At 41.9% G+C, this 12,499-nt stretch overlaps 1 protein-coding gene across 2 annotated transcripts in view; it reads left to right on the forward strand.

The window, feature by feature from the left end:
* Positions 1-12,499, forward strand: part of LOC139365072 (adhesion G protein-coupled receptor E5-like) — a 49,775-nt gene that overhangs the window by 12,257 nt on the left and 25,019 nt on the right. Inside the window, exon 1 of one of the 2 annotated variants that reach the window (XM_071102436.1) lies at positions 8,143-8,542. The exons of the other annotated variant lie outside the window; for it this stretch is intronic. Coding sequence (XP_070958537.1) covers positions 8,512-8,542 — 31 coding nt within the window. The 5' untranslated portion in view covers positions 8,143-8,511. Of the gene's footprint in view, positions 1-8,142; positions 8,543-12,499 lie in introns of those variants that run through there. 2 annotated transcript variants of the gene reach the window in all.

The following is a 12,499-nucleotide window of genomic DNA, read 5'->3' on the forward strand; positions in this document are numbered from 1 at the left end:
ACCAGAATGTGTAATTGATATTATGTGAATTGATCGGTTTTAGGTAGATCTGAACATCTTGTGAAAATGTCACCTGTGCTTTCTGTCATTCCTTTGTAGACTTGTGTAAAATAAATAAGTTTATCTGTGGAGAGAATGGAACGTGCCATAATGCCACCAACGGTGGCCATCGGTGTGTGTGCCATGCAGGATTCACCAACTACGGAGACCCGCAGGGGAGATGTACTGGTGAGAATCACATTTATAGATCATCATTCTCATTGAGATGGAGCTGTTTCAACATTCGAATGTCAATACTTCCGCTGCATGATCAAGTTGTCATCACTTCATCAATAATTTCATAATAAAATATATTTTCCTTTAAGATGCCTTATTCACTCATCTCTTCTCTTTCCACAGAGTTGAACTGTGATATGTTTGCGAGCGAGAAGCATCTTAAGATGGTAAGCCACATGAGTAGACAGTGTAATGATTCACATTTTGTTCTGCAGAACAAAATACAGACTAACTTCCTCCTCTCTCTCTCTACCTACGCCTGCTCTCTCTCTCCTCACTTTCTCTCCTCATCCCTCGTTCTCAGGTCATCCCTGGTCTGCAGGATGCTGTGGCCCTGATGAGGACCAGTTGTCTGGAGTTGAGGGAGAGTAATACGGCAGAACAAGTCGATGGAGAGGCCCTGCTAGAGGTACTACTGCTTATGTATTTGAGGCCCTTACTTATATTTGAGGCTCATTATAACCCAGGCATCCATCATAGAGGTTGACATATGCAGGTTCAGACTCAGCCCACTAAGGAAAGGATACATGCAGGGAAACAACGACTGACCAGCACTTGGTACATCTTGCTTATAATGGAAACTTTCGATGTATCAATCAGCACATCCTCATCGGCAGACTCGATAGCCTTGGTTTCCTCGCCTGGTTCAACAACTACTTATCTGATAGAGTTCAGTGTGTCATATCGGAGGGTCTGTTGTCTGAGCCTCTGGCAGTCTCTATGGGGGTGCCATAGGGTTCAATTCTTGGGCCGACTCTCTTCTCTGTATTTATTTTTTGTTTTTTTATTTTACCTTTATTTAACTAGGCGAGTCAGTTAAGAACAAATTCTTATTTTCAATGATGTGGGTTAACTGCCTGTTCAGGGGCAGAACGACAGATTTGTACCTTGTCAGTTCGGGGGTTTGAACTTGCAACCTTCCGGTTACTAGTCCAACGCTCTAACCACTAGGCTACCCTACCGCCCCTATGAAAATGACTTCTAAACATAGCGTTGTAGCATTGTGGTTAGTTAATGTGTCTATGTACCCCTCCTCCCCCACCTCTCTCTGTCTCTGTAGACTCTGTTGTCTGCTATAGACAGGCTCCTGTCTGGCGGGCCTCTGAAAAATAACAAGGAAGTGAGTGTCTTGCTGGACCTGGTAGAGACTGCTCTGAGAATTATAGGACCTCTGCTGAAACACCCCGAGACCAGGAGGTTCAAAACTCACACCGGTAGGAGAACATCCTGAACTAAGCCATGAGTCCAGACAACATAAACTCAGCGATGATTGTTTTGGCTTTTGAAGCCACCTAACGGAAGACAAGTTGTTATAACTTCCTTCGAAGAATATGTTTATTTGTGGCCATTTTTGAATAGCTTACTCCTTTCTAGCAGAAAGGAGAGTTGTAACATTCTGTTACATTCTGAGAGTTGTAACATCTCACCTACTGTAGGCCTGTTTGTGAAGATGTGAATGTATTTGCTTCCAGAGGTGGAGCTGTTGGTGCAGAGAAATGCCTCCTCACCCCAGGGGCCCCTCACCTTGTCATCTACACACGCTCAGCTAGACAGCCACTGGGAGACTGCTGCTGGAGACACCTCCTACCCAGGTTACCATCTTCATCATCCTCATCTTCATGATCAGCATCAACACTGCCATCATAATCCCACCACAATCATCAGAACCTATCTTTATAATGTAATGATATAATGTGAAATGAATGTACACAGTGTACAAACTCCTAGACTTAAACATTTGCTTTCTCAGGATTTGCAACAGTGTCCCTGCTCAGCTATAAGGGTCTGGAGACATCCACCAACCATTCCTTCTCAGGGCTGCAGGCACAGGAGGGCCACAGCTTTCAGATCAACTCCAAAGTGGTGACGGCCACCATGAGTAACAAGGACACATCCTTTCTCAAGGAGCCAGTCACATTCACCTTCTCCCATTTGAAGGAGGTGAGGAGCAGAAGCATTACCCCTCTATCCCATTATTATAGTCTATGTGAATGTGGCAGTATCAAATCTTCTAAATATGCTCATATGCTGCACCTGCTTTGCTTGTTCTGGGATGGTCACTGTGTGAAGTGTCCTGGAGTAACATCGTTTTTCTACTTCTCTTCTATGGTAATTATGAATGTTGTTTCCCAGTCAGATGAAGGGAACTACACCTGTGTGTACTGGGATGAGTTGGGAGAAGGGACCTGGTCTGATCGAGGCTGTTTCCTGGTGCAGTCCAATGCCACCCACACTGTGTGCTCCTGCTACCATCTCAGCAGTTTTGCTGTTCTTATGGCTCTCAATGAGTTCAAGGTGAGGGGGATTTCTCTCTTAGTCTAGCTGTACTTCTGTTGTAAGATAGAGCAGGAACAATGCCTTTTCAAATAGTTTCATTTCACTTTCTATGTAATTGTGCAATAGAAGATCGTTTGGCTTTTAAAAAGCTTGCATTCGTTTGAGAACAGTGAATCCATGAAGATTTTTTCTGTTTTAAATTAGTTCTGTGTCTTGCCTGGCTAGATAGGGCTCCATTATTATTTCTCCAGGGGTATGTTGTCTATATTATTAAGACTCATGCATGAAAGTTGTGTCAGACATCTTCCCACTAAGCTATTATTTTTGTTTTTATGTACTGTAAGAAAGTTGTTGGGAAATGAGCTACACTAGATGAATTATTGGCAGTGATAAGTCATAAGAATCCTTGGCGCCTACAGGCAGTACGTACAACAGACCCACACTAGGAATCTAGGAATTCTTTGATCCCATTGTTGGCACCACTAAAGTCTTGCCCGGGTCAGATTCTAGTCACACATTACAGCAACACTGCTGCTCCTCCCTGGGCACCAGAACAAATCTAGTCAAGGCCATGCCATGCCAGTTGTCTGTCACCACTAGGTCCACAGGTCACCAGAGCTCCATGCCTGTGCTATTGTTTAGGAGCGAGGAACACTGGCGTATTCCAGATGGCGGTTCCCACCCGTCACCCAAATGTCCTCACCCCAAGACCCAAATTAGACAGAGCTATACTTGTATGAACAGACCCTGTATACATTCATTGGGACGTAAGAGTTATAAGATGGGAGGTAAGGACCCATTTGCATTAGTTAGTATATACACTGAATGTACAAAACAAAACACCTGCTCTTTCTATGACAGACTGACCAGGTGAAAGCTAAGCTCCCTCATTGATGCCACCTGTTAAATCCACTTCACTCAGTGTGGATGAAGGAGGAGACAGGTTCATGAATGATTTTAAACCTTGAGGCAATTGAGACATGGATTGTATGTCTGTCATTCAGAAGGTGAATGGGCAAGACAAAAGATTTAAGTGCCTTTGAATGGGGTATGGTAGTAGGTGCCAGGTGTGTCAAGAACTGCAACGGTGCTGAGGTTTTCACGCTGATTAGTTTCCTGTGTGTATCAAGAATGGTCCACCACCCAAAGGACATCCAGCCAACTTCACCCAACTTCAGGAAGCATTGGGTCAAGATTGACCAGCATCCCTGTCGAACGCTTTCAACATATTTGAGTCCATGCCCCAACGAATTCAGGCTGTTCTGAGAGCAAAACAGGGTGCAAATCAAGATTAGGAAGGTGTGTAAAATAATTATTTAGTATGTTTAAAAAAAATAATAATAATATTTAAACATACACATGGAAACATTACAAAACATCCATTACATCACACCTGCCCAGACACACATGCTCACACCGCCATCTCCAGCGCCGCATCACTCTCTGCCACATGGCCTCAAACTGCACCCACGCACTTAACATTTAAATAATAAAGCATTTGACCTTTCCATAATGTGTTAACAATGGAGGATTGGTCAATTTCCAGTTTAAATATGTTTTTTCAAGATGATTGACCAAAAAAGTATAGTCCAACCTATTGAGTATCTCATTGCACCCTCATATTCCATGAAATATGCAGACAGACGGAACACTGACTTTCGGGCATTCCCAGAAGACATGTATTATTGAGTCATTGTTAAAATGACTGCCATTGAGCTGTAGAATTTGTGAATGTTGTCTCTTGTATAATACATTAGTTTACACTGGATTAAGCGTACATTTGTTACCTGTAATTGTGTTTTATGTTCCAATATTTCCTCACTCTTGTGCCAATATCAGTTCTTTTAAGTCTTGGTTCCAATAGTTTATTTTTTGAAGAGATTGGATAGTTGGATAGGCTCTTTGCAAGTTTTGCATATCATATAAATATAGTTCTGACACAAATAGGATTCCCTCAACATTACTCTGGCATCCAAAAGATTCGGTAAAATATACGTTTTAAGTTGCATGTTTTGAAAATATCTACATTGGTCAATCCAGAATTGCTTTTAATGTGGTCATGGAAATAAATGTATTTCCTAGTCATTTTGTTGATCTCTGCTCTTTAGGGTTCCATGACAACAACATGACCTCTGACTACTCTCTCTCAGACAGGAAGATATGTTTGCTTTAGGACATTTATACTGTATATAACCCTTCTTACAGGTTTAGGATCTTCATGTGACCGGTTGGTAGAGCATGGTGTTTTGCCATGCCAGTGGTGTGTTCGATTCGCACGGGGACCAGTACTGGATAAGAGTAAAAAAAAACGTATCCACTCACTACTGTAAATTGCTCTGGATAAGATGTAAAATAATCCTGCAGCAACAGGATTTGGTCCCGTGCTCCTGCTTTTTCTATTCTCTCTTTTGCTAGTCCTCCCGGTTTTGACCCTTGCATGCCCGGACTCTGAACCCGCCTGCCTGACCATACTGCCTGCCCTGACCTCGAGCCTGCCTGCCACTCTGTACCTCCTGGACTCTGACCTTATTGTGATCTTTTTGCCTGTCCACGACCATTCTCTTGCCTGCCCCTTGGAAACTAATAAATATCAGAAACTTGAACCATCTGCCTCCTGTGTCTGCATCTGGGTCTCTCTGTGCCCTTATAGGTTGGTCAAAATGAGGCTACATGAAAAGTGGAATACTGTTAATATAACCGTGTGTTAGTGTGGGTTTTCAATGAATTAATGTAAATTACAAAACTTATCTGCATTTCCTGTGATCAAATTAAGTGCCTACAGTGGTGAGGTCTGCCACTAAGGTGTTGACAACACCATAACCAAAAAGAACTGTCTCTATAACATTGTCAGAAACGCCACGTTGCACTCGGCTTCTTTGCTCTCAGCCCTCCTTCTTCCTCTTCTAAGACAAATCATAACTGTACTAGCAAGACTAGCAGAAGTACAGTTGATATACTGTTGAAGATGTGTTACAGTGTAACGGATCTCGTCCTCTTCTGAAGAGGAGTAGCGAGAAGGATCGGAGGACCAAAACGCAGCGTGGTAAGTGTCCATAATGTTTAATAAAAACAACAGAACACTAGAACAAACCAATAACGTGCATCAATGAAACAGTCCCGTGTGGCGACAAACACTGACACAGAAGACAAACACCCACGAAACACAGGTGGAAAAAAGGCCACCTAAGTATGATTCTCAGAGACAACGACATCTGCCTCTGATTGAGAACCATACTAGGCCGAACACAGACACCAACATAGAAAAACAAACAGACTGTCCACCCCAACTCACGCCCTGACCATACTAAACAAAGACAAAACAAAGGAACTAAGGTCAGAACGTGACACAGTATGACAACGAATGTCTGTTGTAACTACCCATCCCGGGTCTGGGATCGTTGTCCTCATCTGACACTAATTAGCATAACGCAACGGACATAAATATTCCTAGAAAATATTCCTATTCATGAAATCACATGTGAAATATATTGAGACACAGCTTAGCCTTTTGTTAATCACCCTGTCATCTCAGATTTTGAAAATATGCTTTACAGCCAAAGCAAGACAAGCATTTGTGTAAGTTTATCGATAGCCTAGCATAGCATTATGTCCAGCTAGCAGTAGGCAACTTGGTCACAAATCACTGAGAGCCATCAGGTGACCACTTACGCAATATAGTCGCTTACGCTCGTTCTTCAACATAAATGCGTGAAACTATGTCAAAATGCTGTAGACACCTTGGGGAATACGTATAAAAAGGAATCTGGTTGATAGCAATGCTCAATAGGGACGCATCGGAACGCAGAGCTTTCAAAACATGAGTCACTTCCGGATTGGATTTCTCAGGCTTTCGCCTGCAATGTCAGTTCTGTTATACTCACAGACAATATTTTTACAGTTTTGGAAACTTTTCTTTTTCTTTTTTCTTTTTCTATCCTAAGCCGTCATTTATATGCATATTCTAGCATCTTGTCCTGACAAAATAGCCCGTCTATTTCCCAAAAATGAAAATACTGCCTCGTAGTTACAAGAAGTTAAGAAAGTGGCATTAATAGTTAAAATCCTAAAGAAATTGATTATGACACAACAGCAACAATGATATTGTTCCTTTGAGAAAAATATTGACTGCATTTTCTGTGTTTTTACCAAATAAACCACACTTTCAAACTTGTGCTAATCCTGTGGTTTGTGTGGATGACTATTCTGTTTTCTGTCCTATACTTTTAGAAAACAGAACTTTTGTAACGAGTTTCGTCTTCATACGAAGGAGAGTCGGACCAAAATGCAGCGTGTGGTTTACGATCCATGTTTATTAATAATACGAAACACGAATCTCCAATACAATACTACAAAACAAAACGTAACGAAACCCTAACAGCCTATATAGTGTGAACACAGGGACACATAGGACAGGAACAATCACCCACAAACACACAGTGAAACCCAGGCTACCTAAATATGGTTCCCAATCAGAGACAATGACGAACACCTGCCTCTGACTGAGAACCATATCAGGCTGAACATAGAAATAGACAAACAAGACATGAAACATAGAATACCCACTCAGATCACACCCTGACCAATCAAAACATAGAAAATACAAAGTAAACTATGGTCAGGGCGTGACAACTTTAAAATAAATGTTTTACTTTAAATCATAACATTTGATTTACCCACAGCTCCCAGAAAAAAAATAACTTGATTTTAATGTCCATTGTTAATGGATTCCACTGGGAGCTTTGTACATTACACTACATTGTTACATTGTTATCAGTATGAACAGATGCCATCTGCTCAAAGACGAAAAGGAGAGAACCGTACATTTGTCATCACCACCATTAATAGACAACCACAGCCTATGGGAGTGTGTCCAAGCAGTGTTCTGTATAACAATGAACAGTCTCACTACCCAGACTCCTTAATGTCTGATTCAATTTAGACCATACAGTCTGATAGAGTGGAGGAAGTGGAAAACAAGGTTGTAGATAGTTTCCAACCCCTCTCTTTCTATTTGCACATCATTACAACACAGTATATATCCATAATGACATTTGAAATGTCTATTCCTTTAGAGAGAGAGAGAACGAGGAGACCACCTAAAAGGAAGCAATTCCTAAAACTTCCATAACAAAGCCATCACCTACAGAGACATGAACCTGGAGAAGAGTCCCCTAAGCAAGCTGGTCCTGGGGCTCTGTTCACAAACAGACCCCACAGAGCCCCAGGACAGCAACACAATTAGACCCAATCAAATCATGAGAGAACAAAAAGATAATTACTTGACACATTGGAAAGAATTAAACAAAAACAGAGCAAACTAGAATGCTATTTGGCCCTAAACAGAGTACACACATTTCACTTGCTTTGGCAATTTAAAGAAATGTTTTCCTTGCCAATAAAGCCCCTTAAATTGGAGAGGCCAGTTTAGGTCGTGTTGTCATGGAACCCTAAAGAGCAGAGATCAAAAAATAAAAACAGCAGCAGTTGCTAAACCCCCCTCGTCCTCCAACCTCATTTCCCTCCCCCCCCTTGTTTCAGGGGCGTGACTCAACACCAGCGGCTCAGCTGAAACTGCCCAGAAACCTCTTTAGTATGTCAGTGAGCCAGACACAGCCCAGACCACCACAGCCAAACACACAGGGTGGAACAGAAGGAGAGCGAGTCAGAGACAGAAAGTTCTAGGCAAGTGATGAGAGCACAGTGACTACTTGTCATTTTCTCTCTCATTTGGTGATGTCAGCAGAGCTCAATCTACTAGACAGAAGCTTGACTGAGTTGATGGATACGGGTGCCATTTTTCTTCAGTAAAACAACCCTGAGAAGTTTGGCGAAACTCCTGAGAAGAAGAGAAGACGGATCTTCATCACACTTTTGAATAGACCGTTCAGATAGGGGCAGAGTTTCAGCCCTGGTCTAATCTTGTGCGTTGTGATTCTCATAGTGAGATTCTTCTTCACCATGACAGGCAGACTGCATCTCCTGATTCTGGGTGAGTCCTTTTTGTAAACTGTTTACACAGAAGTCATGTTGCCATGGAGAAGGTTGTGTGTTTGGGAGAGAAAGCACAAAATCAGACAGTGTTTGTTTGTTCGGGGATGGTTAGATGAAGAGTAAAGAAAAAGACTTGAAGAGGCAAATCATAACTTGAATTCTCACTTAGTCTCCCATTGATATCAAAGCATAACTAAGTGATCATTTGACTTAAATTTGCCTGAAATGCTAATGTGCAAATTCATTGGCAGGTCATCATGATCAGGGTCCCACAGGAAGTCACTACAGGGTTGAACACCTCTCAGTTTAGCCTGCTCCAAGATCTGTTCTTACTGTCAAATCAAATCACATTTTATTTGTCACAGACACATGGTCAGCAGATGTTAATGCAGGTGTAGCGAAATGCTTGTGCTTCTAGTTCCGACAATGCAGTAATATCCAACGAGTAACCTAACAATTTCACAACTACTACCTTATACACACACACACACACACGTGTAAAGGAATGAATATGTAAAAAAAATATATGAATAAGTGATGGTACAGAACGGCATAGGCAAGATGCAGTAGATGGTATAGAGTACAGTATATACATATGAGATGAGTAATGTAGGGTGTCTTGACAACCCCTATGGTCATTGTCACATGCCAAACAAACAGATCTGGGACCAGGCTACTCTCAGATTGCATTAGACATCATTTCTGACATAAGCTGAAACTACATTTAGGAACAACTGGAAAATGTTATTAAGTAAAGCAGAATGGTTGAGTCATCAGTGGTGGAAAAAGTACCCAATACTTAAGGAAAATGAAAGGTACCTTTTTATAGAATATTACTCAAGTAAAAGTGAAAGTCACCCAGTTAAATACTACTTGAGTAAAAGTCTAAAGGTTTTTGGTTTTAAATGTACTTAAGTATCAAAAGTATATGTATATATCCTTTCAGATTCCTAGATACTATGCAAACCAGACGGCACAATTCTTCTTTTAAAAATGTATGGTTAGCCAGGGGCACACACCAACACTCAGACATCATGTACAAACAAAGCATTTGTGCTTAGTGAGTCCGCCAGGCAGTATGGATGACCAGGGATGTTCTCTTAATAAGGGTGTAAATTAGACCATTTTCCTGTCCTGCTAAGCATTCAAAATGTAATGAGTTCCTTTGGGTGTGAAGGAAAATGTATGGAGTAAAAAGTACACTTTCTTTAGGAATCTAGTGAAGTAAAAGTTGTCAACATAAAGAGTGAAGTACAGATACACCAAAAATCTACTTAAGTAGTACTTTAAAGTATTTTTACTGAACTACTTTACACCACTGTGAGCTATTTTAATCCTTTGTATTGAAATGAGTCAGATGACAGCGGAAATGTATCGTTCTTCTCAGTAATTGCAGGTTTAATGATATAGTGGTTTAATCATAACATTTGAGAACATCTAAGACATAAGGTAGGGGGGAGAGCACAGCAAGTTCCTTTGAGATATTTGAGGCGACAACGTGCCATTGTGTGCCAAGGTTGGAATCCATTTAAAATCCTGTTAATAGCCTGTTGAAATTGAGTTCAGTTTATTGCAACTATTTTACATGTGGCTAATAGATCTGTCTTGCTTCCTTGTGGACTCCCTTTTACGGCATTAGCATTTATAACTTATTTCCAGTAAGTGGAAAATCATCAAGTACTTTTTATTGGTTCATTGAGTAAGACAGAGCAATAGGGACACAGCTCTTAAAATGGAAACAATGACACTCATCAGAACTGAATGGAACCTAAAGGACAGACCGTTGTCATAACACTGAATGACTTTTGGGATCTGAGGACTAAAAGCCTGAAGGAGCACATTCAGAGGAATTAGCAGTAGACAGAGAGAGAGAGAGAGACACTCTCCCTATTCTTCATCCTAGACTCTGGGTCCCTCTCTCTAAATAGACCCTCTGTTCCTCGGCCTTTAACAGTGGTATCTATACTCTGATCTCCCCTGAAGCACCCCACAGTCTGATAACACTCACACCCCTCAAGCATGCACACACACACACACACACACACACACACACTTTGAGATTAAAAAAATATCCTTGTTGCCATGACATCACAGCGAGGTGATAACATTCAGTGTGATTTCTCGCTGCCGTGAAGAAGACAGGAAGTCTTTGATGACACATTGTAAGGGGTGGCTAATTGAGGAGAGGTGACTATCCCTCTTTATGTGCATTTGGTTAGTTAGTGTCTCAATGGCTGAAACCTTGTCACATTCTTTAGAATTTAGAAGTATCAAATAAAATGTTATTGGTCACACACATATTTAGCAGATGTTATTGGGGGTGTAGCGAAATGCTTGCAGTAACAATACACAACAATTCACACATCTAAAAAGTAAAATACTGGAATTAAGAAATATAGAAATATTAGGACAAGCAATCTTGGAGTATATAACACAGTATGTAAAGTGACCAGTGTTCCATGACTATGTACATAGGGCATCAGCCTCTAAGGTGCATGGTAGAGTAACCAGGTGATAGCGGTCTAGTGACAGTGATTAAAGTTCAGGGCAGGATCTTGGCCGGTGGCCAGCTAGTGGTGACTATTTAACAGTCTGATGGCCTTGAGATAGAAGCTGTTTTTCAGTCTCTTGGTTCCAGCTTTGATGCTGCACCTGTACTGACCTCGGCCTGTTCACCCCGCAACCATCCAGAAGGCGTGGCCCGGGTGGCTGAGGTCCATGATGGTCTTCCTGGCCTTCCTGTGACACCGGGTGCTGTAGATGTCCTGGAGGGCAGGCAGTGTGCCCCGGGTAATACATTGGGCAGACCAGACAACCCTCTGGAGAGCCCCGTCTTTGTGGACGGTACAGTTGCCGTAACAGGCAGCCCGAGAGGATGCTCTCAATGGTGCATCTGTAAAAGTTTGTGAGGGTCTTATGGGCCAAGCTGAATTTCTTCAGCTTCCTGGGGTTGAAGAGGCACTGTTGCGCCTTTGTCGCCACACTGTCTGTGTGGGTGGACCATTTCAGATTGTCAGTGATGTGTGCGCCAAGGACCTTGAAGCTTTTCACCTTCATGGGTGAACAGGGAGTACACAAGGGGGCTGATCACGCACCCTTGTCGTTTGAATGCCTTACGGAGGGCATAACTGGACTGTTTGTACTCAACTATATTCCCAGTCACTTTGCGGTGGTTTTACACGAATGCTGCCATCTATCCACAGTTTTAAGTCACAGTGGGAACAACATCCCCTATGCACTTCCTGATAAACTCAGTCACCGTGTCAGTGTATATGTCAATGTTATTCACAGAAGCAACCCGGAACATCTCTGTCCGCGTGATCAAAACAATCTTGAAGCATGGATTCCGATTGGTCAAAGGGTCAAATTCAGGAAAGTTGTATTTCTGGCAAAAATGCTTGTGAGTTACCACCGCTCTAATATTCTAAAGTTATTTCTGGCTGTATGTAATAATGCAAAGGACGTTCTGAGCTAATAAGGTGAGAAATAACATAAGGAGCCATGAACAGGGCGACCATGTCTATCAGCGCCATCTTGAAAGCTATGCAAGGGGAAATAGATTATAAGCTTTGAGAGGCAACTAAGGGTAGAATAATGACAAGCCATGATGTCAACTGTCACACTCTGGCAAAACAGTTATCTGTGGAGGGAAAACACGGTAGATCCATTCTGCTACTCAGTTCAATGGTAGCAGCTGGAAAGTTAGTGTCAGTCTGGTTGGCAGATGAAGTGGGGGAGGATAAATGGAGGGTTGTGAAGGGAGAGAACAAAGCTACTGTATCAGAGAACATTGACAGATGGTTCCTTAATATGTTTTACTAGTTAGAGTGAAACAGAGAGCACCAACTTAGACAGTGCCTACAGATTGTTTAAGAAGACTCTCTCTCTGACCACAACATTCCACACTACTGCTGCCTCTCTCTACCCATTACCACAATGGACTGACTACCCATTT

This window comes from Oncorhynchus clarkii, chromosome 13 (assembly GCF_045791955.1).
Source record: "Oncorhynchus clarkii lewisi isolate Uvic-CL-2024 chromosome 13, UVic_Ocla_1.0, whole genome shotgun sequence".
In the NCBI taxonomy this organism is placed as follows: Eukaryota; Metazoa; Chordata; class Actinopteri; order Salmoniformes; family Salmonidae; genus Oncorhynchus; species Oncorhynchus clarkii.